Source organism: Ictalurus furcatus, chromosome 10, assembly GCF_023375685.1.
Source record: "Ictalurus furcatus strain D&B chromosome 10, Billie_1.0, whole genome shotgun sequence".
Lineage (NCBI taxonomy): Eukaryota > Metazoa > Chordata > Actinopteri > Siluriformes > Ictaluridae > Ictalurus > Ictalurus furcatus.
The window spans coordinates 18,560,351-18,578,584 of record NC_071264.1 but is presented as its reverse complement, the minus strand read 5'-3'; the positions used below and the strand labels follow the sequence as shown (position 1 = coordinate 18,578,584).

Below are 18,234 nucleotides of genomic sequence, written 5' to 3'. Positions count from 1 at the left end.
TAATTAAGGTCATACTCGAATTAAGCTCTAATCGAATTAAGACAGGTGGAGTACTCCTGTTTTAGTCGCATTATGGACGTGTATTACAGACATGTAAACACCTTAATCACATCATGAACGTCGTGTGAGAGTTTTCACCGCATTTTGCGACAGGACACGATCACACACGGCAGTTTTACGTTTTACGGCGAATGAGAGTACGGCTGCGTCCCAAACCGCATACTTTCCTACTATAGGCCTGTAGTGGGGAAAAATACATGTATCTCGGCTACTATATAGACAGTAAGTACACGGTTTGAGACGCAGCCCACGGCTTCAAGCAGTTGTCTATTAGCACGTATAGCATGACAAATAATTAACTGCACTTAAAGCGTTTGAAAATAAATCAAAACACCCAAAACTGTATACGGTACCATAACGAAGATGAACTATATGTTGATATGTGAAATTCTGGAGGGACATCGGACGGTGTGGCGCGGTGACGTAATGACGTGGGCTGTTAATCTATTTATGTTCTAAAACATGTAAAACGGGTACATGACTGGAATATTCTAAAAGCGACTCATGTAAACACCTTAATCACATTATTATCTTAATCAGAGTAAGGTCAATAATTAGATTACTGCTGTCCATGTAAACGGTAGTCACTCTGTAATGTCAGAATGAAAACAACATTTTTGGACTATGACATGTCCCAGAATTATGAAAATAAAAGACATAAATAGTAAGCCTGTTCTAAATAATAAAATGTTGTAATAATGATTACAGTTTTAATTAAAATTATGTCTGTTCAATAATGGCTAGAATAAGAACCACTGTTATTTAGTTCAGTATTAAAAATATATTTGTAACACATTATTATTATTATTATTATTATTATTGCAATTTTGTAAACATAAAAATAAACAAAAGCAAGCTATTCTTTCTTTTCAAGTTATACTTCATGGTCCTATATTCCTTTAAATGTACGAAAAATATACAGCATAAGATTACAGTTGTGTTAATTGTGCTAAAATGTATAAATACTAGTCATAAGTTGACCTTAAATAAATAAGTATATAAATAAATAAATAAAAATAAGATGCAGCTGTAGTAGAATAAGGATAAAGATAAATATGAATAAAAAAGTCTTTTAAAAATATACCCTAACCCTTTGCTGTAAAACATTTTTTTTTCAGTGTAAAGTGATAAAGAAATAAATAAAACAAACAGACAAATAGATGCAGCTATAGCAATAGCAACAGAAAATAACACGTTTGGTTCCCGCATCCGCTCTGTGTGTGTGGAGTTTGCATGTTCTCCCAGTGCTTCGGGGGTTTCAGGGCTACTCCAAAAATTTGCTTTGTAGGCTGATTGGCATTTCCAAATTATCCGTAGTGTCTGAAGGGGTGTGTGTGAATGTGTTTGTAATTGTGCCCTGTTATGGACTGGCCCCCCCATCCAGGGTGTCCCCCCGCTTTGTGCCCCAAGTTCCCTGGGATAGGCTCCCCGCAACCCTGTGTAGGATAAAATGTACAGAAAATGGATGGACATAGCTGTGATAGACAATAGGATAGTATGTGTAATAGGACAAATAGATAATAAAGATAAATGTAAATAAAAAATAAGAATATATTTTTAACATAACCTTTATTTTAAAGTGTATATTTAAAATTAATAAATATTTTTGAGATGTTATTGATATTATTTATTAATCCTGAAGGTCAACTTAATTAATTATTAACTTTATATGTTATTATATAAAGAAAATAAGTAATTTTGTGCAGATGTTATGAGATGGTTAGTGTTGTTTGGTGTGATTTTCTTGCCCTGGGCATTTATATTCTTTGTCTGTTACATTACAGATTTGTTGGGAGAATCACAGTAACACAATATGGGGAAGAGATTGTCAGGTAGGTTTGTAAGTCATAAAACTTTGATTTGTTGTGCCTCATTATCATACTGAGGACAAAATCTTAGACACAACAGATAATAACTGTGTTATCTGTTGTGCTCAGACCTCTAGGACCAGAAAACCTCCTGCTTCGAGGAGCACGACTGAAAAACACCAAAGAGATCTACGGTAGATTTTCTACATTTCCTTTTTCTGCACTTAAGCAATTGTGTGTGTTCTGAGTTATGAGTGTGTTATGAGTTTCCTTCAACGTATCAGTTAAGTGTGTGTATCTGTGTAATTATTATCATTTTATTTTCACTCAGGTGTGGCCGTGTACACAGGCATGGAGTCCAAGATGGCTCTGAATTACAAGTGCAAGTCCCAGAAACGCTCAGCAGTGGAGAAGTATGAAGCTCTTTCTCTCTCTTCCCCTCTCTCTCCCCCTCTCTCTCTCGCACTACCTTTCTCTCTCTCTATCTTCCTTATTCTTCCTATTCTATTTTTCTCTGTGTCACTTCCTCTGTTTACCCAAAATGGAAATACTTGCTCATTTCCCTCACCTTTATTTAAATTCACAATGGCACCATGTCAATTGTGTAAATCTCTCCCAGGTCGATGAACACGTTTCTCATCATCTATCTGGTTATCCTGCTTTTCGAGGCTGTCCTCAGTACCATTTTGAAATACGCCTGGGAAGCGGAGGAGAAATGGGACGAGCCGTTCTACAACCAGAAGACGGAGACGGAACGCAACAGCAGCAAGGCAAGATTGTGGGGGTTTTTATTTGGGGGGGGGGGGGAGGGGGGGGTGTTTTAACCGCTCGACCAATCAATTCGAAAGGGTGCTTGTGTGAGAACAGCAAATGTAGACGGCAAAGTGCTGGTGAAAAAAGTGCTGGAAAAATGACAGCTTGTAAGCTGTTGTACAGCTGTCAGTGTTAAATTAGGGAAAACTAATCATAAATGGACCTTGAAGAAAGAAAGAAGCTACAGCTGTAATGGAATTGAGATAAATAGATAATAAGGATCAATAGAAATAACATTAAGATAAAAATATACTATTACAATAAAACATTTATTTCAAATGATAGATTTATTTAAATAAATAAAGTGAAATAATAAGTTGCAGATATAATAGACTTTGCATAAATATAAATAGATAAAGATCAAATAAAATAATTTTAACATAAAGATTTCAGTAAGTAAATACATAGTGAGATAAATAAATAAATATTGTCAATAGTTAGTTAACCGATACTAGCCAGGACTGGCTATGGTTACAGTGCATACAGGTTCTTTCTTTTTCCATATCAGCACTTAAAATGGTCAGGTCTGTGCTTTTATTGGCGAAAAAAGTGTGGAAACACCCTAAGGATTTTATTTTAGCCTATTAAACCATTAATTACATTTTTAGACTTTTTTTTCCTCACAGATTTTGCAGTTCATCTCCGATTTCTTGGCCTTCCTGGTTCTGTACAACTTCATAATCCCCATTTCGCTGTACGTCACTGTGGAGATGCAGAAGTTTCTGGGTTCCTTCTTCATCGGCTGGGACCTCGACCTCTACCATGAGGAGAGTGACCAGAAAGCCCAGGTCAACACCTCTGACCTCAACGAGGAGCTGGGGCAGGTGTGTGTGTGGGTGTGCGCGCTTGTGTGTGAAATCTCGTCATGGGTTTGTTTCCAGAGTGAAAATATGACATACGTTTCTATTTTCTCTATCTTTCCACTCCTGAATAGAATATTTTAAAAGTCAGGAGAGTAAAATATTTTTGCTCTTGCTTTGCCTTAGGTGGAGTACGTTTTTACTGACAAGACAGGAACATTGACCGAAAATGAGATGCAGTTTCGTGAATGCTCCATCAACGGTGTCAAATACCAAGAGATCAACAGCAGACTGGTCCCTGAGGGAATGACGGAGGACGTCCTAGACGCAGGCTCTGTTTCTCACCTGGTGATAAAAAATATAAATGCACAGAGAACATGGTGTGAAATGATGGTGTCTGATGTTTGAGCATTTTATCACATTTCTTGTCTTTTCTCACAAACACCAGCTCAAACATTTCTTGTATAGAGCTGTGATTGGACAGTGATTGCATTTCAGTTTAGCATGACTACAACACACTGATGAAAGTGAAATGCAAAGGAAAAATGCATTCTGACACAAAGTAACTGTTTAATTCTTTTTTTAAAAAAAGGCAAACGGTTATAAACCTTGTCGATAGTGTTTCACTGAAGAGATAAAGATTAATGCACTGATGGGTTCGTTTTCATTGTGAACTGCTTTTTCTGCATGTCACTCAAACAGATCGCCTTTCACTCTGGCGGAGTTGGGAAAGAAAGAATGAAAAAAGAAAATTTGGGAAATAAAGGAAGAAATAAAAGGAGAAAGGAAGTGAATGACAAAGAAAAAAGGAGAGAAGGGCCGATTGAAAGACAGAAATAAAAAAAAAAAAGGAAGGAAAAGTTGGGAACAAAATAAAGAAAAGTTGGGAAAGACAGAAAGAAAGTGAAAAAAGAAAGAAATCCTGAACTGAAACTTGAAGGAAAGAAAGAGAAAAGAAAGAAAAGGTGGAAGAAAGAAAGGAACAAAGAAAGACAGAGTTACCAGCTAGCACAATGTGCTAAATAAATACCTGTGTTAGTGTGCTGTTTTGACTGTATAATTTTGGACATTTGGATGGAAATGTGCGTGTGTGTGTGTTTCAGAGCAGGGAAGAGGAGCTGTTCCTGAAAGCAGTCTCTCTGTGCCACACAGTTCAGATCAGTTATGATCAGGCAGACGGCGTGTCCGATCCATTCTCACACGCGAATGGATTCACATCTCAGATGGAGTACTACGCCTCGTCTCCTGATGAGAAAGCCCTCGTGGAAGCCACCAAGAGGTAAAAATGAACTTGCTCTGTGTGTGTGTGTGTGTGTGTCAGAGGAGCTTAAACACACGACGTTCAGAGTGTCACTGTGCTACCGTGTCTCAGGTTTGACGTGTTCTAGCCGTTTCATCACGCCAAGGAAATCTATAAATGAAAACATGTTCATTTTGAAATAGCTGTTAGTAATGCATCACAGTGACAGGAGCATGTGTTAGATAAAGAGAGAAAGAATTAAAGCGATAGAGAGAGAGAGAGAAATCTGTGTGACTAAGGTCTGTTACTTGACTGTAAACAGTAACAGTTACTCAGACATTGAAATACTGTTATTCTTTTTTTCTTTACTGATGAATTCTGTTCATTGGTGTTGTTTTGATTCTGCAGGATGGGCATCGCCTTCGCAGGAAGTAACGGAGAAAACATGGAGATCAAAACATTCGGCAAATCAGAAAAGTGAGACTTAAAATTGTCTAGACACTAGTAGTGTATGGAATAAAACACTGTGTTGTGCTGTTATGCAAAAATAATCCAATTACTGTTACCACCACAAAATTGGTTATTTCTCTAACAGCACGTCTCACGGTTTGTCTTTCTCTTATACCACAGCAGTTTGACCACATTTAAAGAACAATACGTGATTTAAATGTTAAATAAACTTCCATGTCAGATAAATGTGTCCTCATAGAAAACTTATCAACGATTTTTATGTGGCGTGTCCTTTTGAATGAGCTGCTACTATAGAAAAGTTCACGTATTGGAACGCGTGGATTAATATAAACCTGCTATTTACAGCTGCTCTACTGTCAGAGCTACTTTTAGAGAAAAGTGATCAACACCTTCTGACCAATCAGAATCCAGAATTCAGCAGCACTGTGGTATAAAATTAAACTGTGCACTTAATTGAGTGTGTTATGGTCACAACAGTTCAGGGGTTTTTTTTCTCTCCATAGGTATAAACTTCTTCATGTGTTAGAGTTTGACCCAAACCGAAGGCGCATGAGTGTGATATTACAGACTCCATCAGGTGTGTGAGCAGAATTCTTTGAATTTACACCATATAGATGTCACATTACACCAGACAACAAAAAAAATGCTTTCAGTATACAAGAATACAATAGAGATATACAATATAGGCATAAATATGGGTGGGTAGTGTACATACTAAGTGCAGTGTGTGCAAGGTAGCGTGCAAAATGATGGTTGCACACAGACTTAAAGTTGTCGGTTTGTTGTAAATTAGGTATGACATTATAAAGCGATAAATTTAAATGAATTATTCCTGAATTGGAAATGTTTATAGAGAAGTTAGGAATTAAAATAAAGCTTGGAAGGAAGTAGCTGTGATCGCCTGTGCCTCTGATGAGTGTAGGTAGCTAGTATGGTTATCTTGCACTGATAATCTGCAAGTGAAGCTGAGTACGTATCTCATAAATCAAACAAACATTTTTAACACTTATCAGTGTTATTTATTTTTGTATTTTAGAGTATGTTTTAAACAAAAGTAAATCAACAACAGTAGCGCTTGCTACACAACAGACAAACTATAAGCGTCTTGTCGCTCGCTAGTGTAAACACAGGAAAGTCTTTATATTACTGTAATTATTCCATAAGGTGAATGTTCTTCTATTATTGATAAAGGTTATTACTTTATTGTTGCATACTACGGTTGCAACAGCACCTATCAGGGATTAATGTCTCGCGAGCCGCATGTTACTCTGACAGAAATCATCTGGCTTGCCAGGTGTCTCACTCTTCACCCATATATGGTCGTTAAAAACTTGGACACATAACTAGAAATCGGTTTCCTGCAGAAAATGCAAAGTCGGTTGCAATTCCAGCTAGTTGTTCCAGCTAGTGCACGTATGCAGTGCTGTGTGCAAGTGTCACGACACCAGTCAACGGCAAGCCACCTGCGTTTCTATCTCTCGTGCTCAGATTCAAGCAGCTACCAAGCTAATTTGTGGAGATAGCGAAAAGAAAGAATTCAGAGGAGCATCGAAAATTTCAAAGTGACTGGACTGAAACATCTGCTTCTATTGAAAGCTCTGGTGCTCTGCTGTGTCTGATTCACACAGAACATGTTGGCATGAAGGCACATGGGGGGGTGGGGGGAGGGGAAGCACAGATATATTCCAGCACACTGGAAGAGTCTACAGACACTCTCACACACAAGGTTTTATGCTGCTCAGGTGGAAACTCAACTTCAAAGTGAAAGGCCTGCACAATTAATTCCATATTGTAACGTTAGCTAATGTTTGTTTGTTTTTGAGGTGTCTAGGAACCTAAATATAAGTTATTGTTATTGAAATTTTATCGAATAAATTTGTTGTTGTTTTAGAATAGTAAAATAATAGTTTTTGCAATGGCTCTTTCGAAAAAAAATGAGTTAACCAAAAAGGAAAAATGGCTCTTTAATGAAAAAAGGTTCCCGACCCCTGTTTTAACAGGTATATATTTAAACATCATCTTAAACATGTAAATAGCAATGCATCTCTAATGCTGATCTGTAATTAACAGTATGTCTATGAAGAGTTTAAGTCTGGTGAAATAAACCCAGAGGTTAAACCCAGAGTCAGCTGACAACATGCTCTGTTTGATGTGCTAGGGGAGAAAGTGTTGTTCACTAAAGGAGCCGAGTCCTCTATTCTTCCCTACACCAAGAGTGGAGAGATCGAGAAGACCAGAGTACACGTGGATGAATTCGCCCTGGTAAGAGACTTCGAATTACAGGACAAATATCTTGTGCTGTTGTAGGGAAATAATCATTAAAGGTGTGGTGCGATGAAGCAGAGTTACTGTTACTACCCTGAAGCTGATTGTTTTCCCATTACAGCACATTTTTAGTGTTGCCACAGCAATTTGTTCATGATTACAATTTTTAGTTTATTATTGAATGGCATATCCTACATTATATCTGTTTACAGTTACATTTAATCTTGTAGAACATCTGCGAAACAGGTTAGTTCCTGTTCTCACTTGCATTATAGCAGCTATAAACAGTTGTTCCCACACCAACCTCTCTTCTTGAAGTTAATGAGACAAAAAAAAACAAAAACGCAGCTTTACAAGAAACAACAAAGTGTAAACTCTGTCCTGAAGAAAACTTAAAGTAACAGTTTTACCTCTGGAAAAATGTTAATTAAACATCATCTTACAGAAAGCTTCACCATATAATACATTTTTAAAAATCTGTTTATGTGGCACGTCCGCCAAGCCCCCGTGTATGAACTGTTACTATAGAAATGCTAACGTATTAGAATGAGCACATTAATATAAACCAGCTGCACTACTGTCAGAGCTGCTCTTACAGCAGATACATTAACAGAAAAGAAATATGAAATTGCAGGAATATTAAAGTTGATGGGAGAGAAACTTCCCATACTCTTTCAGATTTGCCCAAAATAACCTTCCTTAGAACACAGTTTTTGTATGTATGTTAAAGATTGGGACACATCGTATAACTGATTACGTGTGATCGGAGAAAAACAGCTTTCTGTGCCGCTGAAGAAATTCGTGCTAAGCTTGCAATAATATAAATAAATCTAATCATGAGATAATGTAATTTAGAGAGTGAAACAGTGCACCAAGCATTCCCTTGGGAAAAACAACACCATGTGAGGAGTCATCAGTGTCTTGGCAGTAACAGCAATGCTCATTAGAGCCTCTCCTTACACACACATGTGACATGTAGGCTGTGGGTGATGTGGGACTTTAGCAGTTAAATTGGGTGTGGCTCTTTTACACACATGTATTGAGGATTTTACACTTATTAGTAACCAGTAACAACACAGTAAAAAAAAAAAATTGCAGTGATACTGAGACAAGTGTTTGATTCAACGTGCTTTTAAAGAGAGAGAGAAAAATAGATGCTGGTGAGGGACCAATAGTTTATAGCTGCTGTAACATAAGTGACATTCCACAACATTAAACTATGAATGGATGTATTGGTTTTATTTTAATAAATAAAAAATTGTAATTGTTGACAAATTGCTCTGTTATAAGAGGAATAAAACACTTTTTGAAAATAATCTTTGGGTGGTAACAGTAATTTCTGCTGCATCATCACTTTTCTCACATTTTTGTGGGTATTTTCAGTGATGGGGAATAATTAAGTAATTTTTTAAATCCATCAGTACTGCTTTGCTTGTTTTTTTGTTTGTTTTTGGGGGGGGTAGCCAAACCTCAGCCGATTCAGTTCTTTGTGTTGTGAAAACACCAACAATTGCCAACCCCTGTAAAGTACTACTGGATATTTGATGAATCTGAAATGTTGTGGTTATTTTCCTGTGTTGTTTACAGAAGGGTTTGAGGACACTGGTGGTGGCCTACAGGCTCTTCAGTGCGGAGGAGTATAAGGAAGTGGAGCAGCGGATCCACGAGGCTCGAACGGCTCTCCAGCAAAGAGAAGAGAGGCTCATTGATGCCTTTAACTTCATCGAGAAAGACCTGAAGTTGCTCGGAGCCACTGGAGTGGAAGACAAGTGAGTCACACACATTCACAAGCCCACTGGAGTGTGTTCAAGGATTAAACTATAATCACAAGACATTATAATACCCTACAGCTCACTATAGACTCATACATACATCATAGAAGGTACAGCACAGGTTTTCCACAGCTATGGTTGGTAATTAAAAAGAAAAAAAGTTTTATACCTCTGAACAGAGTGTATGGTTCATCCAAGACATTTTCTGTCAATTAGCAGGCATTTTATTCTTTATTTTATTATACCAAATTTGTACTGGAGTAACTGCATCTAGCTAGCATTTTTTATATTTAAATAAATTTTAATCTGGTTACCACATTTTGTCCTCTCTCCCTGTCTTTTTTTTATTTTCCTATTTTCCTCGTTGTTTCTCACTTTCATTTCCTCGGTTGATGGCTTACTATCACACTCTCACTTTTCCACACTTCACTTCTACCCTATTGCCCTTTCTCACTCTGTTGTTTAATCATTTTCTTTTTCATCCATCCTTCTCTTTCTCGACCTCACACCCCCCCCCCCCCCCGCTCTCTCTCACTCTTTCTCTCTCTTGCTCTGTGTGTGTGTGTGTGTGTGCGTGCTGAACATGTGACCCCTCATCCTTCTCTGCAGTGTCCCTTAAAATAGTAAACCCAAGTCACAGATTATATTCATGTGCACAGTGTGGTGTGACTGCTTCGTGTTTTCAACCTCGATCCCTTGAGACTCTGTTCAGTCATTGAGCTCTCTCTCTGTAATCGCACTGATTGGCACGTCATTTTGATTTAAACTGCATGAAGTTATGCACTGTTCTGCAACGCTTATTTATTTTTCGCTCACTGCATACGTCCTGAAAATCACTCTTTATATTTTCACTTGTTCTTTCAAATCTTCGCATTTATGCAGGCATGTTTGTACCTCAAATTCTTCAAACTCCAAAACCAGAAAAGTTGAGGAGTTGCAGTCGTCTTTTACATTTAGGAATTTGGAGCAATAAAATAATTGAAAGATTACAGTAACTGGTGTTTTTTTGTTTTGTTTTTTATATTCTGTACAAAATACAGACCAATGTACCATATACTGGAACTAACAGACACTGAGACTCTTTCAATATGACTGGCAAAGTGGCTATGTCTCCTTCCTTATGATTGACAGACACAGAGACCACGCCTCCTTCATTATGAATGACAATGCAACCACGCCTCCTTCACCATGACTGACAGTGGCCACACCTTCTTCCCTATGTCTCACACACACAGTGGCCCTACCTTCTTCCCTATGTCTCACACACATAGTGGCCACACCTTCACTATGTCTCACGCACACAGTGGCCACACCTTCTTCACTATGTCTCACGCACACAGTGGCCACACCTTCTTCACTATGTCTCACACACACAGTGGCCACACCTTCTTCACTATGCCTAACAGACACAGCAGCCACGCTTCCTTTGCTATGCTTAAATCTTTGGTCACACTAGGCTTTAGCACTCCATTGACTTCCAGTCAAACGCATCCGAAAACGGCAGACCAGAAACGCAAGTTCACACGTAGACTTTTCGTGTTACGCAATGTGATGAAAGTTAAAATTTGGTGAACTCTGACCTTAGTAATCGTATCATGTGAAGACATATGACCAATAGATGATTGCGACGTCACTGCTTGACCTTAGTAAAAAAAAAAAAAAAAAAAAAAAGACATTTAAAAAATGGATTGACAGACACGAAATCCACACCAATTTCATTAGACTTAAAGACAAATTGACCACACTATGACTGACAGACAAGAGAGGTCACACCTCCTTTGTCATAATTTATGGTCCACGAATCTGATCGCACGACGGGCTTTCCAGTTGTGTGTTTGCTACATAAAATTTCAATTCTAGTAATAGTTCATTACATTGAAACAATTACTACAGTAGAGTACATCTTGACTGTTGAAGATGAAAAGGAAAAAGGGAAGCCAGTTTCACCAGATCGGAATATAGAATATAGAAATCAGTGTAGGCCCAACAAGCAGAAAGCTAGCCAGCTAACTGATGGGCTATCACTGTTGCATGGAAACATGTAATGCTTTCTCCATCTGTGGCTTCTTCAAGATCTATTTACAATAGCAGAGCCAAAATAAACAAAGTATTTGGTCATAATGTGTCCAAAATGTCACTTATTCTACATTCATGTTCTTGTTTACAAATCTGTTGTATAAAAGCAATATCACACTATCAATCCTGTTGATGTACAGCTGTCTTGCTCATGTATTATTGCTTAATTATACAACATGTTGAAAGACTTGTTGTAATTTATCCAGTTGTATAATAAGCAGTGTGTTATTCTTGTGTAGATGTATTTCTACAGCAACACACTCATGTCACCTCGACCATTAACTTATGAGTTGCACTGGAGCAAAGAAATACTAATTGGCCTTCAGAGATTGTAATTTGACCTTTGAGTGTGTGGTAAATTGCAGTTAAATCTACTATAATCTACACTCTAGGGCTATAAAAGAGTTTATTTCTTAATCATGTTTGCAACATTGTCCTTACTTAACTCCTGCACTGTCAATACTTATGTATTCTGTAAGGTTGAAATACATCAATGAGTGCTTTGGATCATAGAAATTGAAATTTATTTATTTTAGTAGAGTTTTCACATACATATTTAAAATGCACTTGGAAATTTCAGACTTCTTTTTAGCACAGTGGCTTAGCCAGAAATTTATTTCATGGGGGGGATGAGGAAACATAAGAATATTAGGTATAGAGTATTATAATAAAGAATATTTCTATTTTTATTACATATTGTAAGTTTATTTCTATTTATTTCTTTATCAGTTCTAATTATAGTTATTTGTATTGTCATGAGATATTGGCATAAATATTTCCTTAGAGATAAATAAAGTTTTATGTTGTCTATTATCTTATCTCAGAACAGTTAACAGATGATGTTTAAAAGGATGCGAACACTGGTACAACCTACATACTTGTTGTGGTCATGACCCACTGCAACAAGCACTTACAATAAAGGTCAAACCAATCCATTTGTATTAAAATGAGGTGTGTGTAGTACACATGGAATTTTTAGTACATTGCAAGGACACGCCCATTTCTGTGAATTATACAGAGATCACTTATCTCATGTGATTCAGTCCTCTGAAAGCATTACCGAACACACACGTCTGGAAAACTAATCCCGCCATACAGTGCACAATCCTGAATTGTATGATACCATTCGATTTTTGTGACCGTGTGTGTGTGTTCTCGTGCAGGCTGCAGGAGAAGGTCCAGGAGACGATTGAGGCTCTGCGATTGGCTGGAATTAAAGTGTGGGTGCTAACGGGAGATAAACATGAGACAGCGGTCAGCGTGAGTCTCTCCTGCGGCCACTTTCACCGCACAATGAACATCTTGGAACTTGTGCAGCAGAAATCTGATCACGAGTGTGCAGAGCAGCTCCGCAGACTCGCACGCAGGTAAACAAACACACACACACACACACTTCCCCATTTCTCTTTATGCCTTTTGATTTTATTTCCTATTCATATTTTTGGTTAGCTGTACATGGTGTAGTCCTCCTGCAGAATCACAACTACTAGACTCCTTATTTCAAAAAAGGCATTAAAAGTGAATTTGGGAAGAAAACTTGGATAGATTTAGGTAGATTTAAGATTGATTCATTACTGTCAAGCTACAATAATATTCTTGTGACCATTATTTCATACAGAACTCAATTACAATCTGTATTGACATTTATCTTAAACATATTTGGTTTATATAAAAAAAAAAAATTAGTTGAATCCAGACATTGGTCAAGTGACACAGAAGGAGATAATACTGTTTAATTGACAAATGAATCTTTCTGCCCCACAGATGTTTATTTAAAGTGCCTCTGAAATCAAAATTGGTGTTTCAGAGTTTTGTTTTTTTTTGTACCTGTCCCTTAGTGTTGTAGACACCAATGTAATATATCTAGGAAAAATAAATTTGGAGATATCATTTAAAAATAAAATTTAGTTTACAAAATTGTAAACGATTACAATTTTATAATGACTACTCCTGTACTAGTGGCTGTACTATTCTGTTGATGTTCTTGTCTTCATCCAATTAAATGCTCTTTAGCATGTACATGTCCAATCCGTGCATCATTTGTTCTTTTCATATTCAATTAAGAACCAAGATGACATGCAATGGCCATGCCTTCTTTATTGGAACTGACAGATGCAAAGGCCACGCCTCCTTCACAGGACATTTATATGCAAAAGCCACGCCTCCTTCATTGGCTCAGACACACAGGCTAAACCACCTTTTACATCTCATATTTTTTCCACTTCTCCCTTTTTTCCATAAATATGTCCCTCTGTCTCAGTCTGGATCAGCTTTACATCTAATAATCAATAATAAATTATTTGATTCCTGTACCACTATTACAGACTCCTGTTTTAAGACTTGACTGGGTGTGTAGAATATAGAGCGGTGAATCATCCAGTTTGTGTTGATTAAACAGGATTGAGCTTAAACAGGATTGTGTGTGTGTAGGATCAAAGAGGACCATGTGATCCAGCACGGGTTGGTGGTGGATGGTGCAAGTCTGTCTCTGGCTCTGCGTGAACATGAGAAGCTCTTCATGGAAGTGTGTAAGAACTGCTCTGCTGTGATCTGCTGCAGGATGGCACCACTGCAGAAAGCCAAGGCAAGTCACACCCTGCTCTCTGTGTGTGTGTGTGTGTGTGTGTCTGTCTGTCTGTCTGTGTGTCTGTCTGTCTGTCTGTGTGTTTGCAGCTGTCGTTATGCATGTGTGTGTGTGTTTGCAGCTCTGCTTGTGCATGTGTTGCAGGTCTGTGTGTGTTCAAACAGAAATGTATTCCCATACGTCACACACTAAATAGCTATGGTTTGTCTGTTCAGCCACCCTATAAATAAAGGCTAATTTCACCAGCATTAATTTTAGGTTTTTGTTATGTTAGTGCAAATCTAACAGTAATATAGGAAATTATCGTAATTGCATGTACTAGCATGATTATCATCAATGCACTAACAAATTAGCTAACTACTGTAATTTATGGAGTAGCGTGATTATTTAAGTGATATCGGCCGAGCAAGAGTGCACTTATACAGAATATCGCATCGGCATGGCTGTGATTTGGCCGCAGCTAGTAACAGCTGTGACGATATTCAGTATAACTGCACAATTGCAAGTGTGATATTGCTATCATACAACAGAGCTATAAACAAGAAGTTAATATCAAGTAATTGACATTTCAGACACAGTTTGGCAGAATGTTCTGTTTATTTTGCTCCGCTTGAGGAAATGGATCCCAGAGAATCCACACTCACTTTATAGCACATCAGCTAGCTGACTGGCTAGCTCAAATTAATTTGTACATTCCCGTTAAAGGTTGAAGTTGGCGTTCCTTCTTCCTATTCATTTTCAACTGACGTGCTTCCATATTTTAAGTCAAAAGTTATATTCCTGAAAAGTATCATTTGCCATGTCCGCTGATAATGTCGCTAACTTTACTGTAGTAATGGTTACGAACCAGGTAGTGGAATTTTACACTGCGAAAACAGACAAGTGGAGCAATACAACGTGAAATATCCCAGTGCGGTTATAAGAAATATAAGCAGTTTCTGGAGTAGCACAACTACTACCATAACTCTACTCCAAAAACACTAATAAATTATCAAAGTACCATAATTGCTGGAGTAGCATAGCACAGTAGATTTCACATCTAATCAGACAGGTTTGCTTTAGTACTTTAATTTCTAATTTCTCAGTCGAGTAACTTTTTTATTTTTTCAGGTATTTTTACTTTTGTCTGTTTTGATCTTACAGCTTTAGCAATGTCCTGTATTCAGCTTTTTTGTTCTGTTCTACTGTTGTTGCTCTTGGTACTTTGATTTATTGCACTAGTGCACTGAGTGTAAGAAAAATGCAATATTAAAAAAGTCCTTTATTATTTTTATGATTATTAATAGCCCAATGCTGCCATTCCGGGTTTTTTAAAGCTTGTTTTAATACGGTGGTGTTTGGCAGGTGGTTCGCTTGCTGAAGACGTCCCCAGAGAAACCCATAACATTAGCCATTGGAGATGGAGCCAATGATGTCAGTATGATCCAGGAGGCCCATGTAGGAATAGGTAAATGTCTATGTACATGCAGAAGGGAATTATTGAATCAGAAGGGGGCTTAAAGTTGCAATAATCAAATTTATTTTTTAATTTCTTACTGGTACAAATAATCTGGACAAATCTATAGAATATGTATAAAAAAAAAAATAATGATGATAATAATAAGTCAGTCAGTCAGTCTGACACTCCCCACCCAGCGCTCCTTCACTCTGCCCATCTCAGTCTGTAATTGACAAGCACCCAGCACAGCCAGATAATTCTCCTGTGAGCAAAAAAAAGTTGTGCTGTGCTTCAAAAAAACATGACACGAGCAGTAAAACCAGAATAAACTCTGACAATGCTTGTCCAAGATTGAGTAATGTATTACTGGTGAAGTGGATGCAGCTGAGTGCAGAATTAACATTCCTCCTGGACAGGTATGTAAATGCAATCTGTATAACACAAATTGTTTGAATGGCCAGTTTCACATAAATAATCAAATAAATAAATAATTTAATAAATAAATAATAAAGATGTGGGGTTTTTTTGCTACAAAGAAAAAAGACTCCTGACCTTCCTTGTAAATCATTATGAGACAGATTGCTTGTCTATAGTCTTAACTTGGCTTTCATGTTAAAACTAGAATGAATTTCCTGGTTACACGATTGCACTTTTTAACTGCACAGTACACGTTATAGAACGGAATTATTTATAAGTGCAGTATCCAGTGCCACCCAGATGAGGATGGGTTCCTGTCTAGGTTTCTTCCTAATGTCATCTCCGGGAGTTTTTCCTTGCCACTATCGCCTCTGGCTTGCTCATTTGGGATTAATTTACACATTTAAAATATCTGGAATTTATATATTTTTGTAAAGTTGCTTTGTGACAATGTCCAGTGCTATACAAATAAAATTTAATCGAATTGAATTTCAGGCAGCTGAATGGCATATGTTAACTAGCATTGCTAATGATGCTAACATGCTAATACCAAAGCTTAGCGCTCATAAGAGTTTATTACAAAGGAAAAAAAAGACAGCAACTTTACTCATGAATGTCCTCATAAATCATCATGAGCCAAATTGCACGTTCGTAGTGTTATAACGTTCAAGCAGTGCTCCTGTTTACATCTATGAACTGCTTCAGCTGAAAATGTGTGCTTAAGGAAACTCATTAAACTCATTAAATAAGAATCTTTTTGCATGGTGACTCTATCCTTTAGATTACATAACATAAAATGTTCATTTGCAAACATCTAGAACGTAGAAAAGTAGACAAGTGTGCATTCATTGTTTTGGAAGGCAGCCTTAATATAGCTGTACTGCTCTAATTAAATTCAATGATCTCCAGGTATCATGGGGAAAGAGGGAAGACAAGCTGTGCGAAACAGTGACTATGCAATCGCTAGGTTTAAATTCCTCGCCAAGTTACTGCTCGTCCACGGACACTTCTACTACATTCGAATAGCAACCCTCGTGCAGTACTTTTTCTACAAGGTACGTTCACAATGTTTTGAGTGTTTATTCCTGGATTTATATTATCGTCACAGAGGAGTGTTGCTTAAATTGTGTTTTTTTGTGTGGTTTTTTTGTGTTTTATTTTGTAGAATGTGTGCTTTATCACACCGCAGTTTTTGTACCAGTTCTTCTGTCTGTTTTCACAACAAGTAAGTCTCTTTTCCATGTTTTGTTATCTATTTGTGTGTGTGTGTGTGCGCTAAACGTCTTTAATGGTGTGGGGTTTTTTGTTTGTTTGGTTGTTTTTTGTTGGTTTTTTTAATGTCTTTTGATTCTTGTCCTCTGTGCACTTTAACAAGGTGACCGGTCAGAGACAGAACAGGGGCTAATGTATTATTTATAAATGTTGCCTTCTAAAGTTACTCAGGTTGAATAAACAACAGAAAAAGTCACAGAGGCATCAACACTTAACCTTTAACCCTTAACCTTTCACACACATACCGTGTAGGTGTTGCATGTACAGTATGTTCATATTGTGGAAGAAATAAGTTCTCATATTTGATGCTGCATTTCCATGTTTCTATGTATAGTTAATATTAAGCATTAACAATCAGACTATTGTTAAATAAATCCTATAAATACAAAGTATATTATAACTGCTTTAATTCACCAATCCCCTAGATAAGTTGTTTTTTCTGAATCAGGTAGAAAAATGTCAAACTTTTTTTTGTTTGTTTAAGCCTGGGTCTTATGGGTGGTCAGAGGGCCCAATTAATTGCATGGTTGCATCACTGGAGTATAATTAATTTGCGTAAAATATTAATAACAATGCTACTAATAATGCAGTATATTCTGAGCAAAATGTCATTTCTCACTAATTTAATCCCTTTTTTCAGATCCGAAAAATATATATTTGTATGTAAAGTCGTTTTACAGCTGTTTTTAATACTAAAACTTAAGCTACAATCAAAGTGCTATGCTAATTTATTATGCTAATTAAAAAATTATGACTGAAATGTTTACTATAGGCCAGATAATGTAATGTATGATAACATAGGTTTTTTTTGTATTCTAACTGGTTCCATCAGCCTAGTAAAGACTGCATTAAAATTTCGATAGCCATATTAAGCCAAGTGTGTTGTTTGGTTTAGTTTTTTCCTTAACATGGCACATTTCCTACTCATCTGTGTTTTTCACAGACGTTGTATGACAGTGTGTATCTCACGTTCTACAACATCTGCTTCACCTCCCTCCCCATCCTGGTGTACAGTCTCTTTGAACAGCTGGTTCATCCTCACATTCTACAGAGCAAGCCAGCACTTTACAGGTATATAACACACCTCACTCACATCCTGCTCTCATCAATGCTAAAAATACAAAAGTTTTTTGCAACTAATAAAATAATATTCTTGGTATATTTAGATTTGTTTAGATGCAAAGGCCATGCCCCTTTAATGAACCGATAAAAGCCACA

General features: G+C 37.1%; 1 protein-coding gene across 5 annotated transcripts in view; it reads left to right on the top strand.

Moving 5' to 3' along the window:
- Positions 1 to 18,234, top strand: part of atp11b (ATPase phospholipid transporting 11B (putative)) — a 66,528-nt gene that overhangs the window by 24,345 nt on the left and 23,949 nt on the right. For all 5 annotated transcript variants that reach the window (XM_053635624.1, XM_053635625.1, XM_053635627.1 and 2 more), the window contains exons 8-24: positions 1,845 to 1,892; positions 1,998 to 2,062; positions 2,200 to 2,281; positions 2,488 to 2,638; positions 3,308 to 3,505; positions 3,668 to 3,829; positions 4,585 to 4,760; positions 5,130 to 5,198; positions 5,696 to 5,769; positions 7,351 to 7,454; positions 9,045 to 9,226; positions 12,469 to 12,672; positions 13,736 to 13,889; positions 15,234 to 15,336; positions 16,654 to 16,799; positions 16,910 to 16,969; positions 17,960 to 18,087. In XM_053635624.1, the coding sequence (XP_053491599.1) occupies positions 1,845 to 1,892; positions 1,998 to 2,062; positions 2,200 to 2,281; positions 2,488 to 2,638; positions 3,308 to 3,505; positions 3,668 to 3,829; positions 4,585 to 4,760; positions 5,130 to 5,198; positions 5,696 to 5,769; positions 7,351 to 7,454; positions 9,045 to 9,226; positions 12,469 to 12,672; positions 13,736 to 13,889; positions 15,234 to 15,336; positions 16,654 to 16,799; positions 16,910 to 16,969; positions 17,960 to 18,087 (2,106 nt within the window). The remainder of the gene's footprint in view (positions 1 to 1,844; positions 1,893 to 1,997; positions 2,063 to 2,199; positions 2,282 to 2,487; positions 2,639 to 3,307; positions 3,506 to 3,667; positions 3,830 to 4,584; positions 4,761 to 5,129; positions 5,199 to 5,695; positions 5,770 to 7,350; positions 7,455 to 9,044; positions 9,227 to 12,468; positions 12,673 to 13,735; positions 13,890 to 15,233; positions 15,337 to 16,653; positions 16,800 to 16,909; positions 16,970 to 17,959; positions 18,088 to 18,234) is intronic.